The 16,077-nt window shown below is 42.9% G+C and overlaps 1 protein-coding gene across 4 annotated transcripts in view; it reads right to left on the reverse strand.

The window, feature by feature from the left end:
* The window catches only part of UBE3A (ubiquitin protein ligase E3A), a 246,710-nt gene that overhangs the window by 35,787 nt on the left and 194,846 nt on the right, over positions 1-16,077 (reverse strand). For all 4 annotated transcript variants that reach the window (XM_086934175.1, XM_086934176.1, XM_086934177.1 and 1 more), the window contains 2 exons: positions 2,187-2,342; positions 2,025-2,098 (listed from right to left, as the gene is read on the reverse strand). In XM_086934175.1, coding sequence (XP_086790301.1) covers positions 2,025-2,098; positions 2,187-2,342 — 230 coding nt within the window. The remainder of the gene's footprint in view (positions 1-2,024; positions 2,099-2,186; positions 2,343-16,077) is intronic.

Consider the following 16,077-nt stretch of genomic DNA (forward strand, 5'->3'; position numbering starts at 1 on the left):
GGGCTCTGGAATTGGAGGGTGAAGGTACAGAAATTGGCGTGCCTTCAGTGACTTAGTTCTGCTGATATTGAAACCTGTGCTTTTGCAATGAAAGAAGTGGACTAAGGAGGGACACAAGCATACTAATAGAGTGCCTCAGGAGTGAAGTGAAGGATTAAACAGGATGTGAAAAAGCATACAAACATTATGGGGCAAACTAGTTTGGATATCTGTGAAGGCACATCAGAGTGGGACTGCATGAAGTTAAGCAGTATCAGCACTTTTGTAGATTGCCAACCCATTTTTCAGAAGTCATTGAAGGTTAGAGTGATAGAGAATAATGGATTTGCTTATCACATACTCCCTTGTAATGAAATCCAAGAACTTCAGTCAAATTTGCTTTTTGAAGATGTCCATCCAGGAGCACCGTTGACGTTTGCATTATCTTGCCCTGAATGATCAGCCAAAAGCATGTGTAAGAAATTACTGGACCAAACATTGGAATCCAAACCATCGAGGTGCAGCTTTCACGACATGCAGTCAATCGAATTACCTTCTGCAGAACTGCAAACTTAAGAAGAGGCAACAGAAGAAATCTCCTTTTTGCAAGGTGCACATTCATACTAGACAATGAGGCGAGCGAGGTGACACACACTATGCTGAATTCTGCCGGACGTTCATAATTGAAAAAAAGAAATTGCGTGGGGCCTAAGTGTTGAAAGCGCTACCCACATTTCTTTGACCCAAATTGTTTATGTATGTGCTGTGAAACTTTTTAAAGTACAGGAGGACATTAAATGACTTATCAAAGCATGCCGGAGTCCAGGTTTAGTACATACACAGGTATAGGGGATGTACAACAGCTTAAATTTTTTGTAAATAACTTGGGGCCTAATTTATACATTGGTGATATGTATACTGTGTTGAAACAGTGACCGAGTACACTTACCACCAACATTATGGTCCGCCTGATTTAAATACGGCCATATCTTTAGATATGGCATTGACTACTCCTTCACCGCCACAGCCAAATTTCTCCGTCGGCTCGACAGAGTAAGGGCCTACTGAGAAATAACTATATGACTACACACCCAGTTAGGATAGGCAGACATAGCCATTTATTATACCGTGGACCACCACTAGGCAAACCCTGGTCGTTAGGAACAGCAAAATGGTTATAAAGTTCACCTAACCATGATAAATGTCTACCATGGCAAGGGGAGCATTACATTTTTTATTTTCAAAAAGAAAAGTAAAGTTTTGGGAGTTTCTTTTTAAAAAGAAAAAAAGAAAACTGTTTGGCGCAGGGCAGTGTTAGCATGACACAGCCCTGCACCAAACAGCGCAATGCATTGGCAAGAACCGTTCTGACAGCAGTTCCTGCCAGGGCATTATACATGACCGCCAGCTTAGTGGTCATTTATAAATTTGACAGACAAATTATAAATGAGGCACATGATCTCCTAAACCCTGGATCTACTTTGTTTGGGTCAGAAGATATACAATGCAGAACGCATTGTTTATATAATTAATGCACCATGATGCCTCTTGAGATTAACTGGTTCTATCATTTTACCTAAGAAAGCTCACATTCCAGCTACAAAACAATAAGACATTTCTTGCAATTCTAAAAGTTACTGCTTCTATTGATACTGGAAATCAAGATCAAAGAGGAGAGGGGTCAAGAAATAACCGAATCTTAACATTTCTGAACACCACCATTATTACTTTAAAACCATTCACAAAAATATTTACGTAGGTGTCCTTCCCCATGAAAATCTGAAAGAGTTTACGCTGGGATGAAACATATTGGCAGCAAAAAATAGATCTTGAGCAACCATATAAATATAGCTTAACAACGCTCTGCCATCCCCATTTACACCATTTGTATGTTTTATGAATATGCACAAAATCTTTGAGTCTAGTTATGTTTATCACTTTGAATTAATTACGTTTTGAAAATAGAGTTTAAGGGTTGTGGAACTGTATAAGCATATGTAACATAAGGGGGGAAAAGTATTTTGCTCTTCGAACTGTAGGCTTACCTTATAATATGGGAATCTCTGGTATAGCCACCATCATATTCGGTTGTTTCCTCTAGTGCTTGAAAGTCTAGGTTCTTTGAAATAAAAAGATGACACTGACTGTAACATTGCCTGCATAAGCACCTCTCCAAAAATAAAACGGACTGGTTTAATGATGCTTACCCTACTTCCACAGATTAGCAGCTCAATTTCCTCTGGCCTAAATAAATACTTCAGGGGGGACTCATTTGTAACCATATGGAAACCTCTTCGAAAGGCCTTGAATTGCTTTTCTACGGATTTGTTGAGAATATAGTCTGTATAGAGACTGACAAATTCCTGCAAAGAACACGCGAAAAAGTAAATGTAGATTAGAAAAATTAAAAGCAAAGAACATGAATTCATTCTTCAACGTTAGAAATGTCAATGAATCTCAAGTATTATAATATACAACTTCAACATATTTCTGAAAAGCCACGTGACTACCCGTTTCAGTTAAAACATGCATGTGTAATCTGAACTTTTCTGCACTCTAGCATGCCAAAGACCTTACCGACGATAATTACTCCACCCGCAGACAATAAAGAATAGTGAACGAAAACGAAATGCACCAACTTCATGCTACTGAAGTCTCCCTTTCACAAATTTTTACCAGCCAAAGCACGAATATTGTATTCTTACAACTAGCCGCACTAGATTTACTACCTTCTATCTCATGTCTCAGACTTCCCCCTAATAAAAGAGGATGATTTTTCCTTACTGGGTAGACTGTGTAGATCAGGATTACCTGAATACATTGCTAACCAAGCTTAATAAACAATTATTGATGAATATAAATTATTAATAGAGGACACACCGGAAATAATGCATCACTATGTCCTGGGAAAGTTCAAAGTGAACTGAAATCTGCTACTGTCACTCCTATCCTAAAGTAAACCATGCTGGATCGCACAGAATTTACCAAGTATCCCAACTGGCATGTGTGTCCCAATTTCTGGAGAAAGTAATTCATATTCAACATCAGAAATATATTGAGGTAGATTCTTTTCTCCATCCTCCATGGGTTTGTTTCCGAGAGCACTGCCACAGTAGCGGTGGCAGCATTAGATGAACTTAGATTGGCCTTCAGATGCAAGTGTGCCTGCAGCTCTAATATTACTGGACCTTTCTGCCACTTTTGACCCCGTAGATTACCACACTTTGCTTCTACGTCTGCTTGGTCTCAGAGTCCAAGGCACAGTGTAGGCCTGGTTTTAGTATTTTCTAATTTCTTGGTGTCACAAAGTCACTTTATGCCCCTTTATAACCATCTCGTTGCATGTTACTTGCAGAGTATCACAGGGGTCTAATTTGTTAACCTTTGTGTTCTTACACTAGCCTTTACAATTTAGTTAATTAGTTGTATATTTTAACATTTGCTGATGGCACACATATTTTACTTTTTCCTCTAAGTTTTATATAGCGCGAACGTGACCCAAAGGTATTGGGTATCAGAGCGCTTTTGATTAGCACCAGTTGAGTTACACAAGGACATACATTTTTTTGGTAGGCACGGTGAGATTAAGTGATTTGCCCAGATTCACAGGATGTTGATAGTCATTGCTGCGACTCGAACCCGGATCTCCAGATTTGAGGTCGACCGCCCTAGTCGTCAGACCACATCCTCTCCCCGCTTACGATAGAAAAGGACTTAGAAGGTGAAAGTCTTTTTCACGGTTGAGAAATAAGCTGTAACCAACGAAAACAAGGGAGTCATTCCCCTTCGCTTCAACAATATTTTGGCAGTCAGTTCTGACCTCCAGTCCCGTTCATGAAAAATATGGGAATACAGATTCACGCCACGCTAAATCTTACCGCTTAACTTGTGGTAGTTAGTGTCTGTTTTTTTCAACTTTGGATATTCCCATCTTCCTCTTTTACACAAACTAATGATAAGCAATGCCACAACCTTCCGGGAATGCAGACTGTTGCAATGAACATTTCTTCGATCTTCTGGAAAGTTCTATTTCTTGACTCCATCTGAACCAGAGTGCTGCAGAGAGAATGATCACGGGACCACATACCACTAGCACTGCCTTTCTATTAAACAAATAATTTTGTTTACATCCAGGTATCAATGTATAATCCCATACACACTAAGTAACTAGTTATTTACCTGTAGCAATAGTTTTGCAGATTGACACTTCTAGATTCACTAGCTGTGCATATATTACACCACCTAGGTGTTCGAGCCGTAAAATATGATATTAAAGCCCATTTTTTTGCAATTGTGTGTCTGAAACCAGATTCCCCCAGAACAACTAGAACCCCCTCTTTGAGTGTGCAAGTTATCAGATTAATTTGTTATGCCCCTGGACTGTGTATGGCAGGGATGCATTGTATTTGATAGTTAACTGTGCACATTATGCTAAAGCATCATAGTTACACGTTTTATAACAGAGGCTCATGTCTTGCATTTGCTAAAAGTTAAAACTTTGTCCGTGTATCTTTTGTATAAAGAGCAATTACAGCATTATATAGTCAGAATTTTTATTTCATTTGCAGTAGAGTATGCATGACCTTATATTAACCGTCAGCTCTGGCTGCAGTGGGACCTGTATGACATTGTGTACTACCACACTTAATACTATAATACAAGTAAACCTCATTCATTTATTCATGCACGTGCAGCATTGAGATTCCAAGGAAAATGTACACTGGGGTTTTTTCTTGTAGCAGACTAGCTTTCGTTATTTCGGTTAAAATATTAAACAAACACAAGGAGATGATGGTCAGGGCGCTGTAACTTTTCAGACACTCACCCAGTCACAGACCTCGGTTGAATCCAACATCGTTCTTTAGCTCACTTCACCATCCCAGTTTGGACCCAGCCATATGCAAAGCAGTCTTGACCTTGTGCCTCATGGGAACAGTTCAGCCCGAACTGCCAAGCCAGGTCTTCGCTGGACCAGAAACAAGCATCCGGTGACAAGTTTCGGGGTAACACTCCTCATCAGCCAGGCTAACTTGAATCCAGTGGCAAAGTGAGCAAGGGACCCACGTCTGGGCATACCCTGCCAACTTAGGGAGAACAAAGCAAACACAATGAGATGGACGGAGCGCTGAAACTTTTCTGACACTCACCCCATTCACAGATCTGGGCTGAATCCATCATCGTTCTTTAGCTCACTTTGCCACCCCAGTTCTGACCCAGCTATATGCAAATCAGTCTTGACCTGGCCTGGCAGTTCGGGCTGGACTGTTCCCATGAGGCACAGGGTCAAGACTGATTTTCATATGGGTGGGTCCAAACTGGAGTGGCGAAGTGAGCTAAAGAACGATGATGGATTCAACCCAGATCTGTGACTAGGGGTGAGTGTCTGAAAAGTTTCAGCACTCCGTCCATCATCTCCTTGCGTATGCTTTGGTTAAAATATACAACTATAAAAGTACAACCATAAGAGTACACAAAATTAAGCCATGTTGTCAAGTATCAAACGCTAGAGCGTAATGATGGATATAGCGTTCAGGTAGTGACAGCAATGAGGAAGGCCACTTTCCATGAGAGAAATTGTAACAGACAGTTGGCTCAGAGGGTGGACCCATGAGTCTTGTAAGCACAATGTTCAGATTCCAAACAGGTGCCGAAGATACCGTGGGTGGTATAACTCTAAGGCCTTCCATAAATGTTTTAATTACTGAGATCTTGAACAAAGATAGATGCTGTCTGTTTTGCAAATTTGCGGCTACTGCACCCATTTATCTGATATTATGGATTTCCAAATGAGGAGAAATTGTTAAAGTCTTCCACTGACAAGTGTTAAATGATCGAGGGGAAGTGTAGGCAAGTCACTGTTTATTGGGGGAAGGTGAGATACGCGTTGGCGTGCTCTTACCGCTACAGCTGAAATGGTTTCCTCTGTAACCTCCTCTGCAGAAGCCCATAGAGGAAGAGGGGTATGCGTTGTACTTAAATGAGGAAGCGTTAAGATCGGAGGCTGTAGTTTTGGACCCTCCCCTATCAAATGAGCGGCAAAAGTAGCCTCTGCATGACGGAGACTGAAGAACTCCCATGGATTTCGCCACGTCCGTGTCTTTTTCCATCTTTTCTAAAGCCTTATCAACTTGAGGTCCACAAAGATATTGCTTGTCAAAGCGGGCATTGAAAATAGATTGCTGGACTTCGAATTTAAACCTGAAATCCTAAGCCAGGCATGTCGATGTAAAAGAATGCTGGTTTAACTTCTCTCGCTGCAGTGTCAGCAGTATCTAGAGCACATCTAATAGAAGAATTAGATATAAGTTTTCCTTCTTGGACTAGCTCTTGTGCCTTTTTCTCCGGGGGTGGGGGGGCATCTCCGGAGGCCTGCGAGTTTGCTCTTTTACGAGCAATAGAAAGTACCAGCGAGTAGAAGTGTAGCTGTCCTTTAATAAAAACAGGATCAGATGGTGATGGTTTGTATTTGTCAACCATGGGTGTTAAAATACAGGCCTAAACAGGGTCCTTAAAAATTTCATCTGCAGGCCACATCATGCCTTTCAACATAGGTAGACTCTGACTAGCCTATGTGAAGACCCTAGTGTCTCAAATAAAAAGTCGTCATCCAAAGCCTCTTTGTGCAGTGTAACTTCATGATAAGCTGCTGCTCTTGAAATCAGCTCTTGATAAGATAAGTGATCATCTGGAGTTGATGGTTTTGCAGGGTGTAAGTTTGGATCATTATCTCTGGGTGGATCCATGCCATTGAAAAATCCCCAAATGTTTACTAGACCTGCAGGTTGTGACTTAAATAATCTACTCTACCTAATTATAATGGTCTTGACCCATAAACCTGTTTCAAATTATGTGATCCTGGGCAAGTATTTTAATTCACTGAGATGCCATTTTCTCTTGATCACATATGAGCGTACCTTCAAATACGCATGCTCAGCATATCTGCTGTACAGAAAACTCTTTTGTTTGATTTAATAGACTAAATATTAGCTCCATGTATAGAATGCAAATCTTGCCACATATAAGATACACGTGACTGCAGACATGCCTCTTAGTTCATTAAATGCATTGTCATCAGGGCTTGGCCTGGAATGTCTCTCACATCATGTTTAAAAACTATCACTTTTAATAAATACATAACTAAAGCATAAAGTAGTAGGCCACTTATTTGCAATCAGCAGATTCTACATTGAAATGGCCACAGAATCTGTCACCGGCATGTGGTTTTAAAACTATATAGTGTACAATGTTTGGTAGGAAAATGCTACTTACTAGTATGCATCTGTTCTTGGCATGTAGGGCTGCAGAGCCACACACTAGTGCATAGATTGCCATCTGGTGGTGGGCCCGGATGATTACACTTTGTTGTTGTCTTGGAAGAGTCTTTGTTTGGTAGAGGACTCCTGTAGAGCGAAGTGCGCATGGGCATCGACTTCATTGGGGAAATGATGGCGTTGTACGAGTACAGAAAAAGATGTCCATGTCTTGTGTATCTAACAAAGATATTACTGGAACAGATATAGGTAGCCGGGGAGGCGGGTGGGCGTGTGTGGCTCTGCAGCCCCGCATGTCAAGAACAGAGGCCTACTGGTAAGTAGCATTTTCCGTTCGAGGCATATGGGCTGCAGTGTGGCTCTGCAGCCCTGCATGCCAAGAACAGAAGCATTCTGGTAAGTAGCATTTTCCGTTCGAGGCATATGGGCTGTAGACCACACACTAGTGCATAGACTGCATAGCAGTTTTCTCCCTTGGCGGCGACCACCAGTATCTGTTGCAGTAGTTTGAAATAATGTTTTGAGTACAGCCGGGCCCACAGTAGCTTTTTGTTTTGCGTGCACATCTACACAGTAGTGTTTTGTAAATGTGTGCGGTGTAGACCATGTAGCTGCTTTACAGCTTTAATCTAGGGGTTTATTTCCTAGAAATGCCAGAGATGCCCCTAATTTACGGGTGGAATGAGCCCTAGGGGGAATGGATAGAGTGCGTTTTGGTAACAAATTTGAATGCATTTAACAATCCACCTTGCAATTCCAGCTTTTGAGATGGGATTACCTTTATGTGGAGGAGAAAAGGACACAAACAACAGTTTTGTTTTACGAAATGGTTTTGTCCTATCAATGTAGTAGAGAAGCGCTCTTTATACATCTAATGTATGTAGAGCTCTTTCCGCAACTGTTTGTGGTTGAGAAAAGAATACTGGCAACTCAATAGATTGATTGAGGTGGAAGGGTGAAATGACTTTTGGGCTTGTTTTAAGAACCACTTTGTTGTTATGGAGCTGTATGAATGGTTCTTGAATTGTTAATGCTTGGAGCTCACTCACTCTTCTGAGCGAGGTTATAGCAACTAAAAAAACAACTTTCCATGTAAGAAACTGTAATTCACACTTATGTAAAGGTTCAAATGGAGGACCCATAAGTCTAGTGAGAACAATATTTAAATTCCATACAGGAGAGGGTGATATCCTGGGAGGGATTATTCTTTTTAAGTCCTTCCATAAATGCTTTGATGGCAGGTACTCTAAATACTGACAGATGTCTGTTTTGAAGGTAAGCTGCTATAGCAGCAAGATGTAATCTGATTGAACAGTACGCGAAACTACATCTTTGTAGATGAAGCAGGTAACATATGATGTTTTGTGTAGAAACATCTAGTGGGTTAATTTTGTTATTTGTGCAATACACAACAAATCTTTTCCACTTGGCTGCATAGCATGCTCTAGTTGTGGGGCGTCTAGCTTTTTTTATAACATTCATGAAATCAGGCGGAAGATTGAGGTATCCAAATTCTAAGATTTCAGGAGCCAAATCGCTAGGTGGAGCTGCATTGGGTCTGGATGCATGATCTCTCCATGGTTCTGTGTCAGTAAATGTGGAGAGAGTTTGAATTTTTGGTGTGGTACTACTGAGAGTTCTAGTAGTGTGGTGTACTACGGTTGTCTTGCCCATGTTGGTGATAGGAGAACCAATGTGAGGGAATGTTGCTGTAGCTTGCGTACCACTAATGGAATTAGTGGGAGAGGTGGAAAAGCGTACGCTTTTATTGCCTTTGGACAATGGGTGTGGATATCTGGGGGCGAAGCTTGGGCATTTGGAGTTGCGATGTGTGGCAAACAGATCTATCTCTGGTTGGCCCCACTCGTGAAAGAAAGGTTGAAGAACTTGAGGATGAAGTTCCCACTTGTGTATCTGTTGTCATTGACGACTTAACAGATCTGCAACTGGATTGTGAACTCCTGGTAGATGTTCTGCTAACAAAGATTTTTTGAGGAATGGCCCACCTCCATATGCTCTGTGCCAGCCGGGAGAGCTGTAAGGAGTGTGTTCCTCCCTGTTTTTTGGATATAATACATGGCTGTCACATTGTCGGTACAGACTAATACAGCCTTGCCTGCTAGGTAATGCTGAAACGATTTTAGAGCTAGAAAAATTGCTAGCCACTCCAGATGATTTATGTGGATTAGGTTTTGTTGCAGAGTCCATGTGCCCTGTACTGTGTGTTCTTTCAAATGTGCTCCCCATCGTGTGAGAGATGCGTCTGTGGTTAGCACCACTTGTGGAACAGGCTATATAAACGGCCGGCCCTTGGAAAGGTTTTTGGTGTTCCACCACTGCAGAGAGCGATGTGTCCGGTCGTCCACCACCACCAGATCTGCTATTTGTTGTTCAGCCGGATTCCATTGACTTGCTAAGCATTCTTGCAGGGGGCGCATTTGGAGTCTTGCATGTGGCACTATGAAGATGTAAGATGCCATCATTCCAATTAATTGCATGAACACTCGAGCTGGTAGTGAGTGTTGTGGCTGGAATCTTTGTATTAAAGCTTGCATACTTTATATCCTTGTTGGATTGGGGGTGCAATTTCTTTGGAGGTTTCTATTGTGGCACCCAGGTACTGTTAAGACAGGGATGGTTGAAGATGTGACTTTTTTTGATTTATTGTGAATCCTAGATTGTGTAACAGGAAGATGGTCTGATGCGTGTGCTGCACACACTGGTGGTATGACTTGGATTTTATTAGCCAGTCGTCTACGTATGGGAAACATGAATGTTGTCCCTTCTTAAGTGTGCTGCTACTACTGCTAGACACTTTGTGAAAACTCGAGGTGCTGTAGTTACTCCGAAAGGGAGTACTTTGAACTGGTAATGTTGACCGTCTAGTACGAACCGAAGGTACTTTCTGTGAGCTTGATGGATGGGAATGTGGAAGTAGGCGTCCTTGAGATCTAATGTGGCTAGGAAGTTGCCTTGTTTTAACAGAGGCAGAACCTGCTGTAATGTGACCATATGAAAGTGGTCGTACTGTATGTACAGGTTTAGGGGCCTGAGTCTAGTATAGGTCTGAGGGAACCATCCTTTTTTTGGATGAGAAAATATAGGGAGCAAACTTCTGTGTTTTGATGGTGTTTTGGGACTGGTTCTATTGCATTCTTTTACAGTAAAGATGCAACCTCTTGTTTTAGGAGAGTGAGATGCTCTTGTGACATGGGACGCTGTCTGGGTGGTATTGTTGGAGGAGTAGAAGTGAGCTCCAGGCAATAACCTGACTGAATTATTTGTCTTACCCACCTGTCTGTGGTGATGGAGTTCCAGACCGTCAGGAACTGTTGTAATCTCCCTCGACAGGAATGGAATGGTCTGGGGGGATGGGAGGGAAGTCACTGTTTGGGAGTAGAGGCATTGCGGTTGTTGTTGCCTCTGCCTCTACCCTTATTGTTGTTACCTCCATATCTTCCTCTTTAATAACCTCTACTGGGCGAGATTTGGGTGGGCACTTTAAAGAAAAGGTGTTGTCCGTTTGAAAACCTTTAGAGGCACCCCTAGAAGAGGTGCGACGAAAAGGACGCTCGGTGGGTCTGAGTTTGTAAGGCTCCCATGGATTTTGCAGTGTCTGTATCTTTTTTCATTTTCTTTAGTGCAATATCTACTGTAGGACCAAAAAGATGTTGCTGGTCAAAAGGTTGATTTAGGATACTGGCCTGTACTTCTGGCTTGAAGACAGAGATGCGTAACCAGGCATGTCTACATAACAGTACTCCTGTATTTTTTGCTCTGGAGGCTGTGTCGGCAGCATCTAACACACAGCGGATTGAGGTATTGGTAAATACCTTGCCTTCATGTATTAAGTCAGAAGCCCTGGCTTTATATTGTTCTGGCAAATGTTGCATGAGTGTCTCTAGCTCATCATAATGAGCTCAATCATATCTTGCTAACAAAGCCGGAGTGTTAGTAATTCTCAAGACATTGGCTGCTTGTGAGATGGTGCGTTTCCCTGAGGCATCTAAAAGCATGGACTCCTTATTAGGGGGTGGAGCATCCCCTGTTTGTGAGTTAGCTCTTTTCCTCACTTTTGAGACTACTAATGAGTCTAATGGCAGCTGACCCTTGATGTATGCTGGGTCAGTTTCAGCTGTTTTATACTTTTTTTTCTTGTCTGGGGTTGATTACCCTGGCTCTGACGGGGTCTTTGAATACCTCTGGTGCATGTCTTACCACTCCATTAAGTATTGGTAATGTGGTTGTGGATGTGTGTGATGACAGCAATGTATCCATAAGGAAGTCTTCTTCCACTGGATCTGTATGTAAATCCACCCCATGAAAAGTGTCTATGAATAAGCTGCGTAAACCCAATAGTGTCATCTGGAGGAGATGGTCTAGAAAGGTATGCACCATCTTGTGGCAGATCTGGTGCATCTGGCGCTTTATAATCTTCCCAGGGATCATCTGATGGCCCAGGGATATTGTCTGGGTCATCTGGGTCATATGTGCTGCTCACTTTCTACCCCCTGTGAATAAATCTCATCATCCTCTGGTATAGGACTATGCGTGGTGGATGGTGAGTGCGCAGGGGAAATGTCAATTGGTATCTCTGGAAATGGTGAAGAAATTCTTATGGGGGAATTTTGAGCGTGTTTTTTGAGAGGAACTGGAGGTGGCTTGGGAGAGTCCATGTTCCACTTTTCAGGCACTGTAATTATATGTCCAGTCTTTGGATTAATTTGAAGAGTCTTTTGCTGTGGATCTGGGCGGAAATGTTCTTCAGTGCAACTATCTTTTTTCAGCGCAACTTGTCTTGTTTAGGACCAAATTGTTTGGTAGGTTTTACAGTGTCTATTGCAGTCTTTGGAGCCGATTTTGGTTTCGGATCCGAAGACTTGGTGTTGTGTTTCTTTTTCGGATGAGGGCTTTTCGGATCAGGAAATATTGGTCCTGAAGCCCTTTTGGGATCGTCAACCTTTGGGTGTTTCGGTGTCGAGATGGGCTTCGGGTCGAGTTTTTTCAGAACCGGAGTTGTCTTCGATTCGATAGGCTTGAGAATTGCCTTCGGTGCTGAGCTAGTTTTCGGCTCGACCTGTTTCGGTACCGAGGGCTGCTTCGGCGCAGGAGTTAGTTTTGGTTTTAAGACCTTTTGCTTGTCGGGACCGACAGACTGACTCGAGCCCGATCGAAGACGATACCGATGGTATGATGTAGGACTTGAAGTCGAAAGGAGATTGGTAACAGGGCCGAACAATAAACACATCCGAGCCCGATGGCGGGAAAAAACAATCTAAAGATGGAGTCAATGCCCATGCGCACTACGCTCTACAGGAGGAGTCATCTACCAAACAAAAGACTCTTCCAAGACAACAAGAAAGTGTAATCATCCGGGCCTGCCACCAGATGGCGATCTATGAACTAGTGTGTGGTCTGCAGTCCATATGCCTTGAACATAAAGTTCCTGAAAATATTTGTCATTTGCAAATCACCAAGTAAAGTGTTCTGATTTGTTTTCCTCCAATTTAAATCGGTTTGTATCACCCTTCTGAATGACAAACCATGTTCTTTCATAATTCCTGATCTACTTGTACTATTCATTTACAAGCAGTTCAAATGTTGTTTTAGAGGAAAAAACCTGACATTTTACTGCATTTTGTTTCACAATTATTGTCAGACCGCTCACTTGACAAAAAGCATTAACAGTAATAAGAGAAAGAAAAGTAAACACTGTTTTCCAGGCACACATGAGCAACAATTAGTAAAAAGATAACTGACATTTGACCTCTGTCCTTGAGCAGTCTACAAATGTGTCAAGATAAAACAAGATTTAAAGGCCTCTTAATTGCTCATTCACTTGCTGAAGAAACAGAACACCTGCTTCTTCCAGCCTATGTTTACTCGCCAGCAGGGTTGAGTAAGTGCTAAAAATAGTTTTACCTGCTAACATTTCGCTCGCAATTGCGAGTGGTCGAGTGGATTTTTCGAGGCCTGGTTATAATCATCCCATGGATCTGTTGGTAAAGGAACATTGTCATCCTCATCATCATCTCCTCCTAAATCAGGCTGTGTATGAGGAGATCCCTGTGGTGTTAAGGTAGTGTATCAGAGGCTGGCAGTTGTGGTAATGGTGAAGATGATGGAGGGAATGGCAAAGAACATTGGATATAACTTGTAGCAATGTCCTTCTTCTTAAGAGCAATTTTATACCTTGTGTCCTCTGAAATAACTTTCCTTTTTAAAGGAATTTTAGCTAAAACGTGTCCAGTATCTGGGTTGATGTATAGCTTTTTCTGTTTTGGGTCTAATCTGTCCTTCATGACATTTAAGATGGGTTCCAGGGGATCTAGGAGATCTTTTGATTTTGGTGCTGAAGGTTTCGGTGCTGAACCGGACTTCTCCCTTTGAACCTTCGAAGCAGAAGATTTCTGCTAGGAACCAGATTCGTCTTTTGGAGTGGAATGTTTCGGCTCCAAAGACAATCTGTCTCGACCCCAAGCCGGAAGGCTTGACTATTTGTTCCTGTGCTGGGTCTGAAGGCGGGGCGTCGGAAACATCGTCTCGGTGCCGGCCAACATCCGAAGGCAGAGGTGGTGACGAAGCCTTATGTTTAGTGGAAGAGAGTTTATGGGGTAAGGGCTTTAGTACTCACGACACCCTGTCCCGCTGGATCGTTCTTGGACTCCAATTTGATTTCTAAGTCTGAATCTGATTCTGGGACCAAAAAGGCCCCCACTTATTCTGCAGCTGTTGCTTCTTCCTGTCCAGATTCTTCTCCGAAGATATCCGGAGTATATTGGGTGCTTTGGCGCTGCATTTTCGTCATCAAGCCAGACGATCCTGAAGAGTCTTTTTCGATCGGAACGACAGACAAGCCTCAAGAGAGGCACAAGTTGCAGACTTGGTGTAGGTCAGTGCGAGGGAACTTTCAGTGGCACAGAGGACAGAACTGAAACGGAGTCTGTTCCATCGGCAGAAGGCTGGACCGACATGGCTAGGCCGAAAGGCTGCCCACAATGTTTTCAACCGAAGATGGCAACTTTCCCAATTGAATCGATACGCGGAGAGGGGGAAACGTGCACGATAACACTGTCGAGGGTACAGTAGATACTGCACAGTGGGGTACCCGAAGGGCGTTTTCAAATCAGAGCACAGCAATACACGTCTGAACATGATGTCAGAAAGAAAACAATCTAACAATGGAGTCGATGCACATGAGCACTATCACCGAAAGGAGGAGTCACCTTATCTTGTGACTAGGAAAGACTTCTTCAAAGAAAAACATGCGAATATCCGGACCCAAAACTAAATGGCAGCAGTATGCAAAGCATCTATATCTACAGCACACATGCCATGAACAATGACTTGCCTGAAGCTCATGTTCTTCTTGTTATCGGTCATAAGGCAGGAGCGCTACATCTTGGAACAATGCACCAAGCATGCCTACTCCAGCTACCTCCCAAGTCTCTAGTCCTGCCCTGCCCAGCATATTACTGAATGAAGCAACAGAACTCAATGGGCTCTCAGGTGAGTATCGGAGAATGCGGGCATGAGTCGCAGACTGCAATAAAAACTGCTATATGCTACCTGCAACAGCCGGTTAGCTGCTGGTGGGGGGGCCTGGCATAGAGCAAGAAGGTCTGCTGAGCTATCCTCTGTGCCCTGGTAGCTACAGAAAGACCCAGGCCACTGCAGCTGAGCTGCCAAATAATAATGCTTAAAATTTGGGGTTCCTAACTCCCCTTATTGTACAGGTAACTGCAGCTTTCAAAGCGCGACTAACCGCCTCGCCTTATTTAAGATGAAACTCCCCAGTGCTGAATGTAACATGGAAAACGTAGATTTGGTGATGTAAACTGGGAGTTTATAAAAGTAATAGAGCAGACTAGGGAGCATCTCCTTCTTGGATAAAGATACTCTACCCTGTACTGTGAATGGTAAAGTGCTCCAGAAAGCCATTTGGGGACGATATGGCTTTAGTAAGATTTCCATCTATTAGGTTTCTTGTTTCATGATAGATATTTATTCATAAATAGTGAAAGGTGTGGTCCTCCCACCGTAATAGGCGAGAATCTACTAGAAAGTGTTGTGAGGGACAACCTGGGCTCAGTGGAAATAGGCAGGACTTATTCCAACTTATTCCTAGCCTCTAGGCAACACAGAACTCCTGTAATATGGCTTGTATTCTTGTTATACTCTCCTTGATATCCTATATGTAGATTAAAATGTCATCCGTATATGAGATAATATGCACCTCCTCATTAGCGAGATACCCCAACCCTGACCTTGCTGCCGAAGTCTCTGGGCCATGGGCTGCATTGCTATGGCAATAGGCAAGGGTGACAACGGACAGTCTTGCAGAGTCACCCTGCTTACTGGCAAAAGGAGGTGAGGAGATACACGGACCAATTTTCAACAGTGCTGTGGGTTCAGTATATAAGAGACAGATTAAACTTTGCAGCCGTCCCATAATAACAAAATCTGTCAGGGTTGGGAACAAGTATCCTCAATCCACCACATCAAAAGCTTTCTCCAAGTCCAGCACCCTGCACGCAGCGTATGGCCATCACTTTAGGCAGGCAGCAGATATTTAAGGTGGTCGACCGACCTGGTATAAACCTGTTCTGGTCCAGATGGACCAGGCCTGACCTATGACCAGCTATGACCTTGCTCAGAATCTTTTAATTGGATCTCAACATAGACAACGGGTCATAGGAGGCGAGCTCCAACAGATCTTTGTCCAACTCTAGGAGGATACTAAGAGGGATTCTCGCAATGTGGGCAGGAGTCGACCCTCCGTCTGGGCACCCTGGTATAATTCAAGCAGCTTAGGAGCAAGGTGGTG

This window comes from Lissotriton vulgaris, chromosome 8 (assembly GCF_964263255.1).
Source record: "Lissotriton vulgaris chromosome 8, aLisVul1.2, whole genome shotgun sequence".
NCBI lineage: Eukaryota > Metazoa > Chordata > Amphibia > Caudata > Salamandridae > Lissotriton > Lissotriton vulgaris.